The sequence below is a fragment of the Chiloscyllium plagiosum genome, unplaced genomic scaffold, assembly GCF_037043375.1.
Source record: "Chiloscyllium plagiosum isolate Xiang-an unplaced genomic scaffold, Cpla_swu_hap1 HiC_scaffold_10, whole genome shotgun sequence".
Taxonomy (NCBI): Eukaryota; Metazoa; Chordata; class Chondrichthyes; order Orectolobiformes; family Hemiscylliidae; genus Chiloscyllium; species Chiloscyllium plagiosum.
In genome coordinates this window covers 37,365,471-37,387,982 of record NW_028270148.1, presented here as the reverse complement: position 1 = coordinate 37,387,982, position 22,512 = coordinate 37,365,471, and the positions used below count along the sequence as shown (strand labels likewise).

The window sequence follows — 22,512 nt, the reverse complement described above, 5'->3', positions numbered from 1 at the left end:
TTGCAGTTTGTTTTAGGCATCTCAGGGAGAGACATCAGCTGAAGGAAAGCAGCTACTGATTCTACAGCAAGTCACTGGAAGGAAAGCAGTTGCAGCTGCACCAGAACTGAGCCACCCCCTTAATGTGGAGACAGTGAGACTTAATGAATCCATATAAGACTCTGTCAACTCACTTTTTAGATTAGAATCAGTCTAAACATTATGGCACAGACAGGGAACACAGGGGGCTAACACCTTCAACATATTATCTGGCTAAAACCAATTTTTACAGTTAACCTGGGAATGTAACTTTAAAAGCAAGTTTTGTGATTTACACATGAAAGAAGTGAAACTGTCATGGTATTCTAACAAATGAAAGACTCAACAAACAATCAAGGTATTTTTCAATGTATAATTTCAGTTACATCACACTGTAAACTTTTGCTATAAATTCTGTGTCTTACAATTGTGTACTCCACAACCGCCTGATGAAGGAGCAGCGCTCTGAAAGCTAGTGCTTCCAATTAAACCTGTTGGACTATAACCTGGTGTTGTGTGATTTTTAACTTTATTGGGGTTGGGTGTTTGTAAGGATTTAACTGGGATAAAAGGATTAGTGTCAAACTAAATCCCATGTCTGGTGTTTACACTGAAACCTTCCCAACGTCTTTGTCTTGTGTAATATAGTTCATGTTTTCTTTTCCCTTGTTAAATAAATGATTTATTGTTTCTGTTAAAAGTCCACTTGCATACTCTTCTGAATATGTTCAGAAACTGAATTCCAGAAACCAAATTAAGGTTCATCAAGCTGGGTTTCACTTTGGGTTCAGACTTGTCCAGTATGAACATGAGCTGGGATTGCACTAATAGCAAAGTGCATTTAGTTTTAATTTCTTCACTCATGGGATGCGGGCATTACTGGCTGGGCCAGAATGTATTGCCCATTGAGAAGGTGGTGGCGAGCTGTCTTTTTGAACTGCTACACTCCAGATGCTGTGGGTATAGCCCCCAATGAAGTTAGGGAGGGATTTCCAGGATCTTGACCCAGGTGAGACTAAGGTAACCCCAATATATTTCCAAGTCTGGATGATGAGTGAGCAAGAGGGAAACTTGCAGATGGCCGTGTTACTGGAGAAGATCTTCAAGACTTTGCAATCATTTACAAAGCATTTCCGAAGTGAATTGCCATCAGCTGACAAAGACATTTGTGCTCTTTTATAAAGTAAATTAAAGTGATTTTGTTATAAACTGTATAACCCAGAAAGAAAACCAACAAACCTTGTCTCAACACTGTAGTTTTTTAATTGTTGGGTTTTAAAACAAACAGTACACATTCACGTCCTGTTGAATACAGTACATTTGGCACACAGTAATAATGAAATAACACTAATGATGGCAGGAAATGTAAAATACATCCATGAAGAAAATACCTTTTGTACAAACAAAGCATCACAAAAAAAAGAAACTAAACTTAAAACATTTTGATTCAGCCAGCCAATGTATTGTACATTGTTTAAGTTAAAAAGAGGTAATTTTTTTAGCTTTGTTTTTGGAGCAAACCTTTTATCACTCTCCATAAAGCAGACATGCGATACTTTTCTTCTACATAAAAAAAGATACAGGAAAGAAAAGCAAGGGGCCAGGAATACTGTCACCTTTTTTTGCATTCATGTGTTCCAAGCAGGCAGACACAGGAAAGGGGAAGATCCAGCTACAGACAGGGGAAGCTCTGCCACAGTGCATTCACGTTTAAGAGAGAGAAACAAAACATTACAATCAAGCAAAAAAGGTAACACGTTTTTCTGTGAATGTAAACCAATAGTAAATGGTAAGACAGGCAAAACGTGATAATGGAGGCACACCTGTCCATGCAAAGATTTCACACTGAGCCAACCTGACTATCTGTTGTCATATACTGTATAAACCAAACACGAGTGTGTTTAATTTGAGGTCTGATCAGCAATACCATCATGCTTAACACAGCAGATTGAAGAAAGAATCTGTAGAAGCTTGAGGAATGTACTGTTGAAGAAAAAAATATTCTAACTTTTATGTGTTCTGCATCACATAAATAATCAAAAATGCCCTTCGACTCATCCTAAAAAAACTTGCTTTAAGAGAGCAATTGTAATAACATTGGAAATGTCTGCATTAATTTCCATCCTAATTTTTTAATAACACCCTTAGTACAGTTTGAAGGACTGTAGAAGAGGTCCAGTATAGCTTAATACAAGGTTATGACATTGGACAAAAAAATTTGACTTGTTAGACAACAACTTTAACAAATACACATACAGGGTATTGCACATGGACATTATCATTAATTACTTTTCTCAATTACTAATATATATATATATTTATATATATTTATAATATATATAATATGCCTGAACATGCAGCAGTTGATATTGTTCAATGAACTCCACAGGCCTTGCAGCAAACAGTATTTACAACTTCTTGCCTGTACAAAAAGCAAAGAGCCCTTTTTAGCGCTTCTTTGCTACTCACAAGTATTTCTGTGTATCTGGCAATCCAGATGCATCAGATATTGTGGATCCCAGAGACTGGGAAACCAGTCCAGTAAAATTCTAAGTGACTTTAGGACACACGCACACCCACACCCACATGCATGCATACACACACCCACACACATATGTGCACACACTCACTCACACAGACAAAACATTAAAATAGAATACAACCAGACCTGACCTGCTCAAACTGTTAAATTGTGTGTACATGATCAGTTCCTCAACCACAGCCACAATTCATTATAGGATAACTCATAAAAAGTTAAACAATGTACACCATCATATATCTTGTCAGTTTTTGTGTGATTTGATCATCAGTCCTCTATTATGTCTAGGTATAATGCTCAATATTTCATAGTCTCTATTCCTTTTTTTTTTAAAATAAGATTCACACTTGAAAATGAAGTACAGATACGGGACAGTAGTATAAATAAGGATTTCGGAAATGTGCCAAAATAACACACGACTAAAACAAATAATTCAAACAACTCTGGTTTTGGTGATGAGCATTGAATGTGATGTAAGCCTGCAATTCAGTGCAATGTGATTGTTCAAGATCTAGGTTACAGTAAAATATTACACTGCAAGTTGTAGGACTATCCCCCAAAGAATTAAGTAGTCAACTAGGTGAGCGCATTAATCATCACTGACTCGTAATCTACTAGGTTGAGAACTTTTCTAGGCTGAGTAACACTCAGATGTGTGATGTAATTTCAAACGACCTAATTCACCAGAAATTGCACAAAAAAGTGACAACTTAAAACAGTGTAACATCTCCACAAAACGATAAAGTAACTAAATAAACCACTTGGTAACCCTTTCTGTTGACCTGAGCAACTTCCATGGAAGAATCAACAGATTGACGAGACATGCTGGCCAACTGGTCAACTTTCCTCGGCTTCCATTTCTATCTCAACCTCTGGTATGTAGTTCTGTTTCACGAGCCTTGGTTGCACGGTTGTTCCACTTCCCTGTACCGGAGTTCCTGCTAAATACGAATGAACCTGCAGCACTACATGTAGAACAGTATACTTAATACTGTTTTTATTACACACACAAGTCTCGTGTGAAAAGCCCAGATGTAGCAAAGGGCTTAAAATGCGAGCAAATAACTTTTATTTTAAATAGAAATAACAAAACAAAAACTCTGGAGTGCATTAATTTAAACCAGGAAAATGGAAACAAGGTAGAAACGTACACACTTATTACTGCAGGGAAACGCAGGTACTACACCATACTAAAAAAAACTCGATCCTAATGACTTGCTGGATTTCTTGGACCATTGCATGGTAATGGCATCTAGTGGCAGCACCAGGATAACGTCTTAGGCTATTGACTCTTCACCAAAATAAGAGAAACCTTTAAATTCATCTTGGTTTATCTGCTTAACAATAGCATCATCCACCAGTGTCAACACAGGCTCCTCACGTGTGAAGTCTTGGTCGAAGTTATTCACATCCCTTTTGGTTTTCTAAAGGAGAATAATAAGAAGCATTTAAGAAATGGAGATAATGAATGCATTGGAATCTGACTTAATGACACTGGAGGAATCAATGTACATTATATGTCATTTGAAAGGCTTGAGAGTAAGCTGTGTACTATAGGTAACAATGGACATAATATGCAACAGCAGCTTCTGCTGTCGTAAGCATAGAAATGTCGAAGTGCTTATGGCACAGGGAGGCACTCAGCTCATCATGTCAGCTAAAGACATCACTCTATTATTTGTAATAGAAATTATAAACTTTTTTTATGAGCCAGACTTTGTGACCAATATTTCAACCTTTACACTCTATTAAGTTAAAATTATTGCTTTTTCTTTTTAGTGCCCTGATTAATTTCACAGAGAAGCAATTTTCTTTTCAGGACTTCTGATGATCTGAAAACCGCTTTTTTCTACAAAATGACAAATATTATTCAAAATCATTCCCATGGAGTTTAAATTGTTCATGGTGCGATACAAGTTACCTCTTGTGCAAAAGTTCTCTTGAATAAATTTTATATTTACAATGGTGGCCCGCGTATATTTTAATTTGTTCAGCTACACACTGGAGTAGACTGCTGTGCTGGTTATATTTGGATTGCATCTGCTCTGTGTTGTTAGTGGAATGATTGTGTTTTGAATTCAAATGTTGCCATCCATTTTTTTTCAGGTCTGTCAGTTGAGTGTCTTCTAAAATTAAGTATGTGGCAGATTCTAACTTTGTGCTGTTAATCTGCTTTTTAAGTTCAGTAGCTATACTTAAAAGTGGATACATATTTTGTATGTTTATATATGTATGAGTGTGTGTGAATGAGTGTGTGTGAATGTAACCCACACACATCTGAAAGTTCATGACATTTTTCAAGGTTTCGGATCACTATCAGGCATCAAAATCGACAGTTACCGTTGTGGTTGCTTGTAGAAAAATAACTTGGCACGGGGTCACTGTGGTTAAACCACACACCAGTGCCCTCTTCATTGCCTTTCTCAAGAATCTTTCTGAAACCTCAATGCAGATGTCAGGCAAGATTCTCCCAGACAGACACCATCCTATAATTAGTGTGCACCCGAACATCAGACTAGCCGGAAACGGAAAAGCTGCACAAGCTGTTAGGATGAGCCATCCAAACCACAAATTGCGCACTTAGAAAGCTTCAGCCTTTGATGTGAATTTCTTCAAATCAGATTCATTCTGTGTAGCCAATGGCTCCCAGCTACCCAAGTTTGAATGTAACCTCTGCCCTTGGACATTAGCTTTGTCATTATTTTAGCTGCTTGCTCTCACATTTTATAAGTCTCATTTCAGTTAATGACATCATTCAACAACAGTAAAAGTACATTAACTATTTTTTAAGCAAAATTTCTTTAATTAAAGGGTCAATGTACAAATTGCAGTGTATCAGAATAGTTTGAAGAGTAGCTATTGCAAGAAATCAAAAGGTTTTGGTCAGGCGTCTCTAAGTTTGACATTTACCACTGCATTAACATTGGCCACTGCAGCTGATAGGGCCCTGAACAATATCCTTACCATTTCATGCCCATCTTCTCATCTCTTCCACTCTCTCCCAGAATCACACCAGGATTGCCATTGTGATCAGTCTCCATCTCTCCAGCAGCCTCTACATTCATTAGCTTTACTCTTCCTTTTCTACCATCTCAAGCAAGATGCCATCAGGATACCTAATTCCTTCCCTAGTCTCTACCTAGCATTCTCAAGAGATCAATTCATGTACAACACAATGATCCATTCCTTAATTATCCACAACATTCCTCTCCTTTCCACGGCACCTCCCCACGAAAGTGCAGAAAATGCAACATTATTACAACAGTTCACCTGTACTCCCTCTGAGGTGGTAGCATTTTGCTGAACACCTCCACTGAGTCCACATCCTGTGTATCCTGTCATTTGCTACTTTAATACGAATGTTAATTTGTATTCTCCATCATTGACTTCCTATATCGAAGATATTTGATGCAAACTTGAGGAACAGCGTCTCATCTTTACATCAGGCACATTACAGCCTGTTGGCCTCAATACCGCTCCATAACTTACAGGGTCATCGTTCTCTTGGAGAACAAGACCTGGTAGTTGTGGGTGACTGCACTAGAGTCCCTTGCAAGTTGAAGAGATAGGAGGAGGTGGTTGGGGCAGACAGACTGATCACTGGACACTACCCACATTTCCACGCCACCAGAAGCTTTGCCTCCTTGCCATATTTTCCCTGCAACTCTGACCTCAACAATCTGCCATTGCCATTAGAAGTTCCTACGAAACTTTTATTTTTACGCTTGGTCCATTACTGTCTCCTTTTGCCTTGAACCATTGACTCATTTGTCATTTAATCATTCCAATCCTTCACACACTCCCTATTGCCCATTCCTCTCGTATCAACTTTTCCTAGTGCCCTGGCTTTGTGTTTGCTTCTAAATTGTTAAACCTTTAACATCCTCCAGGTTTGATGTAATATCAATGACCTGAAATGCTGGACTGGATTTTACAAGGCACCCTGGCACTTAATGCCTCTGGTGGGGAGTAGACACCTAAAATGTCCCATCAGCTTGTCATCCACCCTGGCAGGCAAGTGTAGGAGGACTGTTTTCATTGAAGTTGGTAATTTTAATGTGTTTTCCAAGTGCAGCAGCAAGTTTGCAGTTTTGATGAACTTCTCCCTGAAGATCTGAGTATGTCAGTGACTTCTGTGAAGACTCAATGTGAATCAGGTACGATGAACAGTTTGGATTTCCTGACCAGTTTTAAGTGAAACGCAGAGAGCATGGGCCATGCACCATCAGACTCACTGAAGCCTTTCTTCCTTGTTTGAGCCATATTGTGAGAGAAACAATGCGGAGTGTTGAGGCAAGAGCCTTCAATTGAACAAAATCAAACTTAATTATTTTTTGTCCCAGCAGTTCTGCAGAAGTAAGCGAGTTTTACATGGTGGTAATATTTTCCCTTGACTGCTATGACAACAGGTCTGCCAAGAATTGCTCCTCAAGCCTGTTATCAGCTAGGGTTTGGAATGTCCACTAGGGGTGTGCAAGAGCAATTAGGAAGAATCAGTGTCCCTCTGCTCCACACCCAGAGCTTTGAGAAAGTACTTTGGCTGGAGAAATCATTCTTACATGGATCGCTCCCACAGTTGACTGTATTGTTACAGAGATGCACAGGTAGGGTCACAGTTACTCCTCTAAAAAAGCATGTTGGTTACATTAGAAGTCAACTTTCATCAAGCTCAAAAGTTTCAGTTTTGAAAATGACTGGAGCACTTCTGACAGTATTGCCCTCTATCCATGCGTTTACGCATTGAGGAATGGTATCTTCGTGAAGCACTATACATTTTCAATATTTTCTGTCATCAAGAGAAATTAATATTGGCAAAAAATAGTCACACTTATCAAATAACAAACTGCTTTTGAAAAACTCTTCCATCAATCTCAAGGTACATAGAACCCTGCATTAAATATAACTGCATTTTGTTTCATAGAATCCCTACTGTGTGGAAACAGGCCATTTGGCCCAACAAGTCCATACTAACCCTCCAAAGAGTACCCCAGCCAGACCAACTCCCCATTACTTTACATTTCTCCTGACTAATGCACCTAACTTACACACCCTTGAACACTATGAGCCAATTCATCTAACCTGCACATTAGTGAGTTTGACCAGCAAACCTACATCCATAACGTGCACATCTTTGGACAGTGGTAGGAAGTCAGAGCACCTGGAGGAAACCCACGCAGATATGAGGAAAATGTGTAAACTCCACACAGAGCCATTGTGCTGCTATTCAATGTGCAGTGTTCAGTAATTAGAGGTATTATTTTAATTAAACAAATTAAAAGAAGCTGAACATTATTGTCCAATAGTATTGCATCAATTTCCAAGATAATAAACTGACTTGTCAAATTCTGAAATAAGTTTGAATCAGTTTAGTGGCAGTAAGTTTACATCATTTGTAACAGATGCAGAGTATTGTGTAATGTAGAAAGAGAAATTCACTGCATATATCCAAAAATAGCAATAAGATTCTTCTTAGTTTTAAACAATGTATATTACCCAATTTCTTCAACCTTGACCACAATTCTTTAATGAAAGATTTTACATAGGATACAAGGTTGCCTCAAAACGTCCTCAGTTTTCCTTTTCAAATAACACATTCAATTAAAATTCAATCAAGAAGTTTTCCTTTATTGTTGAATTTCTCAATTAAAACAAACCCTCTGGATCTTAGTAGCTGATCATGACACAATGTATTTCACATCCAAATTGTTTCATTATGCTGAAGTAATGTGACTGCAGATCTCAGTTTTTCTTTGGGGAGGGGGGGTGGGGGGGGTGTTCTCATAGCTCTAGGGCTTCTGAAATTATGGGTATGGTTTTACAGATGGTGGGCTTTTTTGCCTCGCTCCTTAAGAGTCAATTGGCTGGCGAGGGGGCTTTTTTCCTTAATAATCTGATTGGCCAACTTTGTAGTCCTGCAGCACCAGTACGTTTAGTGACTGCAATTGGTATTACAAACAGTCCTCAGATTCAATGGCCTAGGACAAGATAAGTGCAGTGCTCTCAGGGCAAGATGAGGAGATGAGACTGGGAGAGGTGGGCGAGACCAGGGCATGGGTCTTGATGGAGAGACCAGGAATTATGGGGGTCTGAAGAAACAGCACCAATGAGAGGCAGGCATTGGTGAGGGTGAGGTTGGGGGATGCCCATGAGGAAAGGTTGCCATTGAGGATGATGATCACTACATCCTGCCAGAAACCTGTATACAGTGACCGGCAGCTTCTGCTGCCCTTGAACTTTCTCTGCAAATCTCAAAATTGATGTTGATGGCATCCAGCGTTTAGGTGGTCGTTAACTATAGATCTCAGATGGGCAGGCTGACTCAGGCCTGATCTGTCACATACAAGTTTCTTTGCAGGTCAGGATAGATCAAGGAAAGCAGTGGAACATAAACTGGAGAATTTTATTGGCATCCACCTCCCAGCTAGTGACAAGGGGACAGTAAAATTCTGCCCTAAGGATAGCTGCTTTCCTCTGACTGTGAACTTTGAAATATCAGTTGTTTAAGAGCCACAAGTAGTTAATCTATTTGAGGTTTTATATCTTTCAATTGATTATAGATCATTTTATCTTAGCAAATGCAATATTTTTTGGAAAGTGATATTCTTTCACAGTTATTTTAATCCATTAAAACTGACTACAAAATTTATTTTTAAAATATGGCCCATTAAATGCAAATGACATACGATGAGACTTTGATACATTTAAAGAATGAGTTGTATGTATAGTGATTGTAGTGAAGTCAGGCAGGTGGACCTCATGGAAAATGAGTTCCCTGATGGGGGCTGTTAATCAGAGAGCCCTGGCTGACATGTATAAACAGGAGTGTCAGAGGTTCTGTTCATTCTGAGAGCTGGTTCTGAGGGAGCTAATTGAGAGTCAAGGGTGACTTGGCTAACAGGATACCGGCTTCAGGGTAGTTATTTCTGTATGTTCAATAAAAGATTAAATAACAGAATTTAAAAGACTAAATGCAGGATTGCAAAAATTCACTTGCAAAAATTCAATAGCTTTAAATTGTCATACTGTGCTAAAATGGCAAACATGGAAAGCGTCCGAGAATTAACTGGAGCTTTATACTCAGAAAGAAACATGTTTTGGAACAGATGTCCAAGCTTTAAAAAACATTCCTGGGAAAGAAGTAATTCCCAGTGGTCTTCATGGGACATTCAGCAGTCACATGGAAGGGAGAATTCAGTCATAGCAACAATGTGAGACAACCCAGATACAGGTCAAAAACATCAAAAGGAAAAGAGAATCATATCGAAAATGACTGAGGACAGAGATACTTCTGGCAATTGTAACAGACAACAATATTTGAGGTCTGGGTACAGAAGAGGGAATCCCAGGATTTGGTGAATGAGTGTCTTAGATGCAACTGATGATACCATTTTACAATCAGTTGTCCTAATTGGAAGAACAAGATTTTTAAAATCATGCTTGACACTTAAAGTAGGTGAAGAAGGTGGTATTGATCAGGCAGCAAGAATTATACTAATATAAGGAGTTCTTTTTTAGATTAGATTCCCTACAGTGTGGAAACAGGCCCTTCGGCCCAACAAGTCCACACCAACCCTCCGAAGAGTAATCCACCCAGACCCATTTCCCTCTGACTAATGCACCTAACACTATGGGCAATGTAGCATGGCCAATTCACCTTGACCTGCACATCTTTGGACTGTGGGAGAAAACCGGAGCACCCGGAGGAAACCGACGCAGACACGGGGAGAATGTGCAAACTCCACATCGGCCCAAACATTCAGCCACATTGTGTTGGACAGTGGCTGCACATTCACAGTCTGCAGAGTGGATTACTTAAAACATTTCCTAGATTCTTTCAAATAATAAGAATCAAAGTAAAGTTGAGGAATTTGAGAGTCCTGCCTGCTTCAGGTTTGGGGATGATCATATGCTAAAATCACTAAAAACAGCGGTGATTCCCTATAACATAGCTGGGGCAAACCACAATGTTAACACAGGCATAGTGTCACATAAAATGCCCTTACTCGTAAGCAGGCCATTCATAACAAAATGCTAAATGAAAATGGACATGGAACACAGTGAGACACTTGTTTTCGGGAAGTCAGTGGATGTGCAGATTACACAATGTGGCCATTGCTGTATTCTTTTAAACAGAGCTAACTTTTCGAAATAAAATATTAAGCAGTTGTTATTGACATCAGGAGATTGGAATTTAAAGGAAAATTAGGCCAATTATCTTAAAATCACATCAGCAATTTTTGCATCCATTTTATTGCTGGTTAAAAATCCTATTAAAAGCTGTAGGAATAAGGTAATGATGTGCATACTAAACTTATAGAAGAGATCAGGGAAAATGTGAGGGATGCAAAGAATATCACAACTTGTAGCGAGTCTTGAAGGTACGGGATAAGGAAAATAACACTTTCATCTTGTACTTGTAGACATGCCAACGAGATTTAACCAGCATACAATTAATATACAATAAAGAGAAAGAAGTAATAATAGTTCAAGGTAATGGAGAAATGGGTAGGGAATAGATTGACAGTTTCTACCTGACAAGGTGAAGAATTTGACAATGACGAATTTCAGGATATGTGTGAAAATTTGAAGATTGTGGTGATGAACATGAAAGCAGAGTAAGAAATGTGTGAAAGAAATCATGTGGGAATCCATGAAGTGTTCCAGAAAATGCTAGTGAAGCAGCCAAATAGTGAATTAATATCTGCCTTCTCATGGGCAGATCATGTGAAGGACTCACTGGGAATGATTGGGGATAACTGTCTACATCAATTGGTTTCTGGGAGGAAGCCAAAAATTCCTTTGACGATCATCGCCCAGTTGTGAAGGGATTACAATTACTTCCCCTTTTTCAGAGCACATGAATGTGCTGTATGCAGGCAGAAGGGCATTCATGAAGGTTGAAATTTAACAGAAGGTTTGGTATCATATGAGCCCATCAGAAATACATTTTAATGCAGGGAGCCTGGCTTATTATAAATAAAGGTCAGAAAATGTGGAAAGGTCCAAGTAAAATCACAGGTAGTGGTGGGAAAACACTAATTAAATAGCATGACAGCCAATCAGAATGCATTCCTTGAGGATTATACCCTTCCCTCTCTCTGTATCTCCCGCTTACCTTGACGTTTGCCTTGCCTATAATGGGCCTTTCTTGTATGTATTTAATGGGATGTATGGGTGATTACTGGGAGAAAGATCATGGAGATTTGGTAGTGGGAAAGTCACCCAGTTGTGCATGATAGCATTTCTGGGTATAATAGAAACAAAAGAAAAATGAGGAAGTGCACAGAGCTCTAACACTGAGGGGTCAATAACATCTATGAACAAAAGAAGGTGTGCTCGTTTCTGTCTGGCTTGGATCCACACTGACATGATGATGTCCATATACAAGTTGTAAATTGATGAAATGAAGATTTTACAACTGATAAATACCCTTGAGTGGCCATCTAGAATTTTGATAGCCACCCCCTGGTACAGACTACAGATATACATGCAAAATCTTTAATTCTCTTGGCCTGACTGACATAATTGGTTGTGAGGAGATAAGTCATTTGTTCACTTTGACACTGCATTTATCACTATCTTTATTGAATGGTGAATATACACTGTCTGGGATGACCCGTCACTCTGGGAGCTGAAGATATTTTGCCTTTTGACTCACTGGGCAGGGTAACGCCTTCTCCTTCCGTGGACCTGCTGGTGGTATTGTCTGTCCTATTTTGACCCCTGGAAAGCAGTAGTGCTCTCACCTACATGGACTAGATGATCTACATTTGCTTGAACAGCTGGCCTTCCTTCTCCCCATCTCCTCATTTCCTTCTCACAGGAAGAGTAGCTTGGGGGGGACAGTGATCCCTCGTTCTTCTCCTGGAACCTTAGCCTCCGGAATAGCCTTGTCTCCAATTCCCTATCCCACTCACTCTCTTTTCACATTTGCAATGTCTTTCTATAAACACTGCAGAACTACACCCAACTAATATCAAAGCACTGCCATCTTCAGCAGCAGTCTCTGCTGCTTTACATAGATAAGATCTACTTTGCAGGTTTTTCATTGCCCTCTGCCACCCCTTCAAAAATAACAAAAATCGCTCCTGCTGTTTTTGTTCTTGCAGCTACAGGGAAATGGAAAGGTTAGTGAAAAATTACAGCTAGCCATCCTTCAACAAACTCAATAAAGACAGGCTTCTGATTTTGGTGTCTGCCACATTTTCAATAACTGGTGGGATAATGTTGAGTGCTGACCTCATGTTGTAACCACAGGACATGACCCATCTCTGATTTGTGGCTGGAAGATTTGGCCCTTGGTCTTTTTATGGCCCACATGAAAACTAAAGTGTTATATTAACTCAATTGAGTGTTATATTAAAGCTAATGGTCGGATTTCAAAACACAGACTTCAAGTGACACACAGACAAACTAGTTGGTTGTTGGTCAAGATGTGGATTCAAATTTGGATTCTTGAATTTTTTAAGGGATTGGTTCACATTGAAAGAGAGGGTGAATTGGCATTCTCCTTAACAATGGTGTGCACTGTTTTATTTGAGTTTTGTTGTTTGTTTCACAATAGCTGAAGATTGTTTTATGTAGACTGTTTTATCTCAACTGCTATGATGAAATTTGTCAAAGCTGTCAAAGTGTGAGCAGAGTTTTCAGAGCATTTTGTTGATGTGGACTGGCCTAAAGCCTTTTCAGTGAGAATTAAGCTCTCAATAATACAATTTTACTTTTTTTTCAGCTTTGTAATTACAGATCACCAACCAGGCAGGGGAAGCCTCAAAAAAGAGCCATATAGTTATAATAATATTGGGTTAACATGGCATGGCTGAAGTATATGCTCTACTGAGCACCTTTTTCATCCAGTAATTAAACTTTGATTATAAGATTGAGCAAAAAAATGCACATTAGCTACACCCCAATGTAAGTGTGCAATGTTATCAAGGACAAACCATTAAAAAAGATTCATTCTTGATGATAAACCAACTGAAATGAATAGCAACGAACTGTATTATGACACTGAAGCAAATTGTAAGTTGCTACTCATGTCACAACAGAAACCAGAATACAGAGATTTATCTGTGCATCTAAACTGTATTGCTTATCATTTCTAAAGAATGTGTGGTGGGGATGCTGATACAACACAAAGTTCAATTACTGTAACCCACCTCTGATTTAGATAGAGACCATTCTAAAGCTACAGCTTCCTTAATAAAGAGGGAAAAATTAGACAGTCAGTCACTCAGACCTAGCCCCAAAACCCTTGACCGTTCAGTTAAAGAGAGGTATTGTCAGAAATTGTGTTGGAACATTGTGTGGGAACACACCCTCAATGGGTGTGTCAGAAGAGGCCTGCAGGAGAGAAACTCTAAGTTACTGACATATATGTTCTGAAACGTCATATATTCCTAGCCGGTTTAAAGATTATAGCTGAAAGTACTGACATTGTCAGTAATGAAACTCCCTGCTGCTTGCAAGAGTCTGCCATTTTATGTTACTTCCAATATTACCATCAAATATTGAAGAAGGATATAGTTCGCACCAAACTTAGTAACAATTGATCCTGTGCCTTACTTTTAGTAAATAAAAGTGAAATCGCTTTCTGAATATTCATAACATTTATGTTGAGGCCAACATTTTAAATATTGCAAAAATGTATGAAATTGGTAGAAGGTTGCCATATTTGCTACAGGTAGCAAATATCGGTAGCGGGCAGCGGTGTTTTCTTTTCTCTTCACAGAAAGACCAGAGGGACAGCCGGGTAGGTTTTTTTCCCTTTAAAAGCGCGCAGGAGAAGAACCCAAGGCACTACAGAGGTAGTGTCTCCCACCTGCCCTCCTCCTCTGACCTAAATAATAAGACCCATTGTGGTAAGTAGGTAAGTGCTGCATTTTGCTTGTTGTATTCTTTAGACCCAGTTTTTTTTAAAAAAAGGTTACTTTCAGAGGGATGGCAGTGAAGGCAGTGAAGGCAGTGCAACATGTTTGAGGTGAGGGATGCCATGGTCGTCCCTGCTGATTACACTTGCAGGAAGTGCACCCATCTCCAGCTCCTCCAAGACCGTGTTAGGGAACTGGAGCTGGAGTTGGATGAACTTAGGATCATTCGGGAGGCAGAGGGGGTCATAGATCGGAGCTTTAGGGAAGTAGTAACTCCAAAGATGGCAGATAGATGGGTGACAGTGAGGGGGACTGGGAGGAAGCAGCCAGTGCAGGGACCCCCTGCGGCCGTTCCCCTCAAGAACAAGTATACCATTTTGGATACTTGTGGGGGGGACGATTTACCAGGGGTAAGTAACGGGGCTCAGGCCTCTGGCACGGAGCCTGTCCCCGTTACTCAGAAGGGAAGGGTAGAGAAGAGCAGAGCAATAGTAATTGGGGACTCGATAGTTCGGGGCACAGATAGGCGGTTTTGTGGGAACGAGAGAGACTCACGTTTGGTATGTTGCCTCCCAGGTGCAAGGGTACGTGATGTCTCTGATCGTGTTTTCCGGGTCCTTAAGGGGGAGGGGGAGCAGCCCGAAGTCGTGGTCCACATTGGCACCAATGACATAGGTAGGAGGAGGGCTGAGGATGTTAGGCAGGCTTTTAGGGAGCTAGGTTGGAAGCTCAAAGTTAGAACGAACAGAGTTGTTGTCTCTGGTTTGTTACCCGTGCCACGTGATAGAGAGTCGAGGAATAGGGAGAGAGAACAGTTAAATGCGTGGCTACAGGGATGGTGCAGGAGGGAGGGATTCTGGTATTTGGATAACTGGGGTTCTTTCTGGGGAAGGTGGGACCTCTATAAACAGGATGGTCTACACCTGAACCTGAGGGGCACCAGTATCCTTGGTGGGAGCTTTGCTAGCGCTCTTGGAGGGGGGTTTAAACTAACTCTGCAGGGGCATGGGAACCCAGACTGTAGCTTTAGGGTGCAGGACCTGGAGTGCAGGGAGGTTAGGAACATGGCATCAATTTCAAAGGAGGGTGCCTGTAAACAGGAAAGTGGCTTGAAGTGTGTATACTTCAATGCAAGAAGTATACGAAATAAGGTAGGTGAACTTGCAGCGTGGGTTGGTACCTGGGACTTCGATGTTGTGGCTATTACGGAGACATGGGTAGAACAGGGACAGGATTGGCTGTTGCAGATCCCAGGGTTTAAATGTTTTAGTAAGGTCAGAGGTGGGGGTAAAAGAGGGGGAGGTGTGGCATTGCTTATCAAAGATAGTATTACAGCTGTGGAAAGGACGATGGATGAAGACTCGCCATCTGAGGTAGTTTGGGCTGAGGTTAGGAATAGGAAAGGTGAGGTCACCCTGTTAGGAGTTTTTTACAGGCCTCCTAATCGTCCTAGAAACGTAGAAGAAAGGATTGTGAGGATGATTCAAGAGAAGAGTGAAAGCAATAGGATGGTTGTTACGGGGGACTTTAACTTTCCTGATATTGATTGGGAAAGCTATAGCTCAAGTTCGTTAGGTGGGTCAGTGTTTGTCCAATGTGTGCAGGAGGGTTTCCTGACACAATATGTAGATAGGCCAACAAGAGGTGAGGCCATACTGGATTTGGTTCTGGGTAATGAACCAGGCCAGGTGTTAGAATTAGAGGTAGGTGAGCACTTTGGGGACAGTGACCACAATTCGGTGACTTTTACTCTAGTGATGGAGAGGGATAAGTGTGCACTACAGGGCAAGAGTTATAGCTGGGGGCAGGGAAATTATGATGCGGTGAGGCATGACTTAGGATGTGTGGCTTGGAAAAGTAAGCTTCAAGGAAAGGGCGTAATTGATATGTGGAGCTTGTTCAAGGAGCAACTATTGAGTGTCCTTGATAAGTATGTATCCGTCAGGCAGGGAGGAAAGGGTCGTATGAGGGAGCCGTGGTTTAATAAGGAATTGGAATCCCTTGTTAAATGGAAGAGGGCGGCCTATGTAAAGATGAGGTGTGAAGGTTCAATTGGGGTGATTGAGAGTTATAAGGTAGCCAGGAAGGACCTGAAGAGAGAGCTAAGAGCAGCAAGGAGGGGACATGAAAGGTCCTTAGTTGGTAGGATTAGGGAAAACCCTAAGGCTTTCTATAGGTATGTCAGGAATAAAAGAATGACTAGGGTAGGAATAGGTCCAGTCAAGGATAGTAGTGGGAAGTTGCGTGTGGAGGCTGAAGAGATTGGGGAGACACTGAATGAATACTTTTCGTCAGTATTCACTCAGGAACAGGACATTGTTGTCGATGTGAATACTGAGTCACAATTAAGTAGAATGGATGGCTTTGAGGTATGTAGAGAAGAGGTGTGGGAAATTCTGGAAAGGGTGAAAATAGATAAGTCCCCTGGGCCTGATGGCATTTATCCTAGGATTCTCTGGGAAGCAAGGGAGGAGATTGCAGAGCCATTGGCCTTGATTTTTATGTCCTCGTTGTCTACAGGAGTAGTGCCAGAAGATTGGAGGCTAGCAAATGTGGTTCCCTTGTTCAAGAAGGGGAGTAGGGATAACCCTAGTAACTATAGGCCGGTGAGTCTCACTTCTGTTGTGGGCAAAATCTTAGAGAGAATTGTAAGGGATAGGATTTATGAACATCTGGATAGGAATAATGTGATCAAGGATAGTCAGCATGGTTTTGTGAAGGGCAGATCGTGCCTCACAAACCTTATTGAATTCTTTGAGAAGGTGACTAAGGAGGTGGACGAGGGGAAAGCGGTAGATGTGGTGTATATGGATTTTAGTAAGGCGTTCCCCATGGTAGACTACTGCAAAAAAATACGGAGGTATGGCATTGAGGGTGAGTTGGAGTTTTGGATTAGGAGTTGGCTGGCTGGAAGAAGACAGAGGGTAGTAGTTGATGGCAAAGGTTCATCTTGGAGTGCCGTCACTAGCGGTGTTCTGCAAGGATCTGTTTTGGGACCATTGCTGTTTGTCATTTTTATAAATGACCTGGAGGAGGGGTTAGAAGCTTGGGTGAGCAAGTTTGTGGATGATACGAAAGTCGGAGGAGTTGTAGACAGTGAGGAAGGACGTGGCAGGTTACAGCGGGATATAGAGAAGCTGCAGAACTGGACAGAAAGGTGGCAAATGGAGTTCAATGTAGCTAAGTGTGAGGTGATTCACTTTGGTAAGAGTAACAAAAAGATGGGGTACTGGGCTAATGGTCGGATACTTGGTAGTGTGGATGAGCAGAGGGATCTTGGTATCCATGTACACAGATCTTTGAAAGTTGCCACCCAGGTAAATAGTGCGGTGAAGAAGGCATATGGCGTACTGGCTTTTATTGGTAGAGGAATTGAGTTCCGGAGTCCTGAGGTCATGTTGCAGTTGTATAACACTCTGGTGCGGCCGCATCTGGAGTATTGTGTGCAGTTTTGGTCGCCATACTATAGGAAGGATGTGGAGGCACTGGAACGGGTGCAGAGGAGGTTTACCAGGATGTTGCCTGGTATGGTAGGAAGATCGTATGAGGAAAGGCTGAGGCACTTGGGGTTGTTTTCTTTGGAGAAAATAAGGTTTAGGGGTGACTTGATAGAGGTGTACAAGATGATTAGGGGTTTAGATAGGGTCGACAGTGAGAATCTTTTTCCTCGTATGGAGTCAGCTATTATAAGGGGGCATAGCTTTAAATTAAGGGGGGGTAGGTATAGGACAGATGTTAGGGGTAGGTTCTTTACTCAGTGAGTCGTGAGTTCATGGAATGCCCTGCCAGTAGCAATGGTGGACTCTCCCTCATTATGGGCATTTAAGCGGGCATTGGATAGGCATATGGAGGATAGTGGGCTAGTGTAGGTTAGATGGACTTGGATCGGCGCAACATCGAGGTCCGAAGGGCCTGTACTGCACTGTATTCTTCTATATTCTATGTTCTAGATCTGCTCAATGCATCTTCATTTCTACATTTGATGCCCTCACCCCCAATACAACCATTACCATCTCTCACTGTGGTAATTTGCTAAATAGGGCCCTTGTCTTTGCTCGCTTTGCTCCCAAAAATGATCCAGATTTGAAGGGATATGTTGCACAACTGCTTTAGCTATTCAGCACCGCATGTAGCTGGACCATTTAATGTACTACCTGGTTCTGCTCTTGTCTGCTAAAATTACTCATTATTGCAGAACATTCTGAAATGTCCAGCTTCTTTTCTCCACTACCAACCATTTTTGTAAACTCCTCTACCATGTTTTCTCCATGTTCACCTCCAATAATAAGTAAAGAGATTTAATTGTCACGAATATTGTGACCATTTGAACACCCCCCCCCTAAATTTCCCAGTTTTCTACCAACCCACCTGGCCATTATTTTAACATTCCACTGCCCTAGCCCTGAATGTACTTCTTTCTTTAGTTTCTCTCCTGCTTTCTGCTTCCTTGGCCCTGTGCTCACTAAACCACACAGCATCCAACTTCCCCTCCTGGTGTCTGTGTCAGCTAAAATTGGTCATGGCTTTCCCTCCTCAGACTGTCAATTGTCGCTCCTCTATACCTGCAATCATCAGCCCCATCCTCAAAAAAAAGGGACATGTTATCTTTGTAAAATAACACCCTATTTGCAACCTCAGCAACCTCTTCAAAGTCCTTGAATATATTGTTGCCTCCCAACCTGTGTCCATTTTACCTTTAACTCCATCTTTGAGTTTGTCAAATCAGATTTCCATCTCCATGTTATATCGAAACAGATCTTATTAAAATCACAAATGATGTCCTTTGCAACTGTGACTGTAGTCAACAGCTACTCAACCTTTTTGACCTGACTTTAGACTTCAACATGATTGACCACACCATCCTCCTTCAATACGTTTCCAGCTTGCAGGTTTACTTTGGACCTGATTCCAATCTTACTCATTTCCATCAAAGTATCAATTTCAACGGCTTCCCTTCCTGCTCCTTTATCATTAACTCTGCTTTAGTTATTCACCACCAGATGCAAGTGGGCCATTTAATGCGCTATCTGGTTCCCCAAGAATCTACCTTTGATCTCTTCTTATTTCTCATTGACAATCTGTCCTTTGGGACTAACATCTCAAAACACAACTTTAGTTTTTACATAAAATGGACAACTCAGCTCTGCTTAACCACCATCCCCCTTGATTTCTCCACTGTTGCTAAATTATTCAACTTTTTGCCTTCCACTACTGGATGAACAGAAACGTGGTGCAATAAAATAGCCATTCATATTTACAACCTTGCTGTTCTTAGGTTATACTGAAACACTGACTTCTCCACCTCCGATGCTTCCTGCCTTGCTGTCTTCTTCCAGCCTCTTGCTTGTCTATTTGAACTTCTGATTGCACAGAATAACTACCACTAAGCGCACCCACTTAGAGCTCTTTAATATCACCCAACATTGTACTTGTCTCAACTCATCTCTTAAGGAAACTTTCATTCATTGCTTCTAAACTATTCTATTCAACACCTGGATGGTCTCCCACATTCTTCCTCCATTAACCTGAAGCCATCCAAAGATCTGCCATCCAAGTCTGACCACGAACAAGTTGTATTCACTTTCACCGCTGTGCTCTATATTAGTTCTTGATCAAGCAATGTCTTGGTTCCAAAAATCAGATCCTTGTTTTGAAAATTCCTCCATGGCAATGTCCTGCATGCTCCCTTTCTCTCTGTAATGTCCTCCAGGTCTAAATCCCTGCAAGATATCTGCATTTATCTAATACCTATATTAGCCTCTTGAACATTCCTAATGGTAATTGTGCCACTAGTGGTGGCTGCACTGTCAGCTGCTTGGGCAATAAGTGCTGGATTTCCCACCTAAACATTTACAACTCTCTATCTTTATTTCTTCATTTTAGACCCACCTTAAAGCCCACTTCTTGGCTAAGTTTTTGGGCATTTGTGGTAATTTTGCCTCATGTGCCTCTGTATCTAATTTTGCTGTTAAGGAGTTCTCTGAAGTACTTGGTGCATCAATAATATTAAAAAAACATGAGTTGTTGTTATACATTTCTGTTGTGTCCATCCTAGGCTTCTTCTGATGTGTCAGAGGGCCACAGTATTATTCCAAAAAACTAGCCATCAACTGAGGTGTGCCCTGCTGATATGTTTCTACAGGAGCAATGCACTTACCTTGACCATACTAATAGTGCATGCTTACTGCCTGCAATGGCAAGAAACACTGGGTTTCTGGAATGCCAGCTGTTCCTTTTTTCGCATAATACCAAACCAGTGCATGTCATAGATCTAAAACCAGTTGCTGAATAATAATTATGCACAACTATTTTGTTGTGTTTCATGAGGTTCCCTGTAAATAAACTGCTGAATGGTAGTACTTACAATCCTTGGTTTAAATGGAGGTTTTATTTTCTTTTGTTCCAGCAGCACCCAATCAATTTCCTTGAAAAATGGGTGCTGTTTAATTGCCTCCTCCCCACCTTGTGATGTAACGCAACCCAAGCGTTTATTTGGGCTCTTTGTCATAAACTGAAATCAGAAAAAAGGAAAATGCCAGTTGTTTAATTTTAAAGTTATTTTCATTGGAAAAATGTAGACCATTTTCTAAAAATTTTCAGTTGTTTAACAACAGTAAAAATGACGTCATTCCTCGACACGTAAAAATTCAGTAGGGCAGCTGCACAGTCTGAAATCAATGCGTACAGAGAATGTCAAGTCTTGGTTTAAAAAATTGCCAACAATAACATGAGGACACTACGTAATTGCAAACATACATGATCAACTTTAGGGTGAAGCAGCAAAGATGAGCAAGTGAGACCTTGCAGTCAGATTAATACATCGTCTTAACAGATGCTGGTTCTCAGTTCAAGTTCTGACTTCTCTGTTTTTCAGAGGACTACTGGGGAGAATATGTCTGCAGGAAACAGATTTCGCTAAGGCTTAAAAGGCATATTATTTGGAATTGGAAACTTTCTTTGATCATTTTAAGATGAAATGCACCAGGGTGTTTTATTGTGTCTTGGAATCATAGGAATGGCTGCAATTTGTTAAGGCTGTTCAAACAACTTTGCCAGAATAACTAAACAATTAATTTGGGACTTGCGATTTTGAGCATAAATTTAAATATTCCAATGAGAATACATTCAAAACTGCTCTCAGAAACGTGTGCTCAGCAATAAGTCTGATGGTCACTTCAGTTTCGGACAACAAGTTTCCAACCCTCACAAATGTTTGGCCACCAGGAACTTTTCAAAGAATAAATGCCAGGAAGTTTTTCTTTACATAGAGGGTGGTAGACAGTTGGAATGGATTACCAGGAAGCATAATTGAAATCAAGACAATTGACTCGTTTAGGAAATAACCAGATGCTGTAATGGGAAAGCAGTAGGTTTGGTATTCAGAGATGGTGAGATCAAATAAACCACCGGGCTGTTTTTATGTGAAGCATTGTGTGCCCTTATAAAAGCAAAGTACTGCGGATGCTGAAAATCTGAAATAAAAACAGACAAGGCTGCGATAACTTGGCAAGTCTGGCAGCATCTGTGAACAGAAGAACAGAGCTAATGTCAAGTTCAAATGTGTTTAACTAGCATTTTCTGTTTTTATTGTTGAAAAGTGTTAAACAACTCATGACTTGATGTTGGATGAGCTTGTCTCAGTTGGGTGCTGGCTGTTTGCTTTATGATCACTAGACTAAAGGGAGAAAATGTACAGGAAAAAATGATAAGCTTCCTTTAGCTGATCTACAATTCGCCTACTAATGATTTGATCAGACTTATTTTTGAGGAATGATCAACTCTATACTATAGACTGGAACCACTAAGAGCTTGGTTGAGATGATCTAAAATTAGTTTGACGATGAACCCTCAAAGCTGGTAAAGGAAGGAGACTTTCATTGCCCAAGATGGATTTGATTCAATCTTATGTTCTACTCATGAAAAGGTAGCACAGACACATTCATATTCAATAAGTCCTCCACAACAGAACATGTTTCAGACTGTATAAAATGCTCATTTCTTCCCAGTAAAAGTGATTTTAAATTAAACATATGAGAAGGCTGCAATGAAGCCGAACTGATGATTTCATCGTATCTACATGTAAAT

At 40.6% G+C, this 22,512-nt stretch overlaps 1 protein-coding gene across 2 annotated transcripts in view; it reads right to left on the bottom strand.

Annotated features, from left to right (window-relative positions):
- Positions 1-1,265: 1,265 nt before the first annotated feature.
- Positions 1,266-22,512, bottom strand: part of LOC122552746 (protein kinase C epsilon type) — a 598,788-nt gene continuing 577,541 nt past the window's right edge. For both annotated transcript variants that reach the window (XM_043695660.2, XM_043695661.2), the window contains 2 exons: positions 20,792-20,938; positions 1,266-3,981 (listed from right to left, as the gene is read on the bottom strand). In XM_043695660.2, coding sequence (XP_043551595.1) covers positions 3,835-3,981; positions 20,792-20,938 — 294 coding nt within the window. In that variant the 3' untranslated portion in view covers positions 1,266-3,834. The remainder of the gene's footprint in view (positions 3,982-20,791; positions 20,939-22,512) is intronic.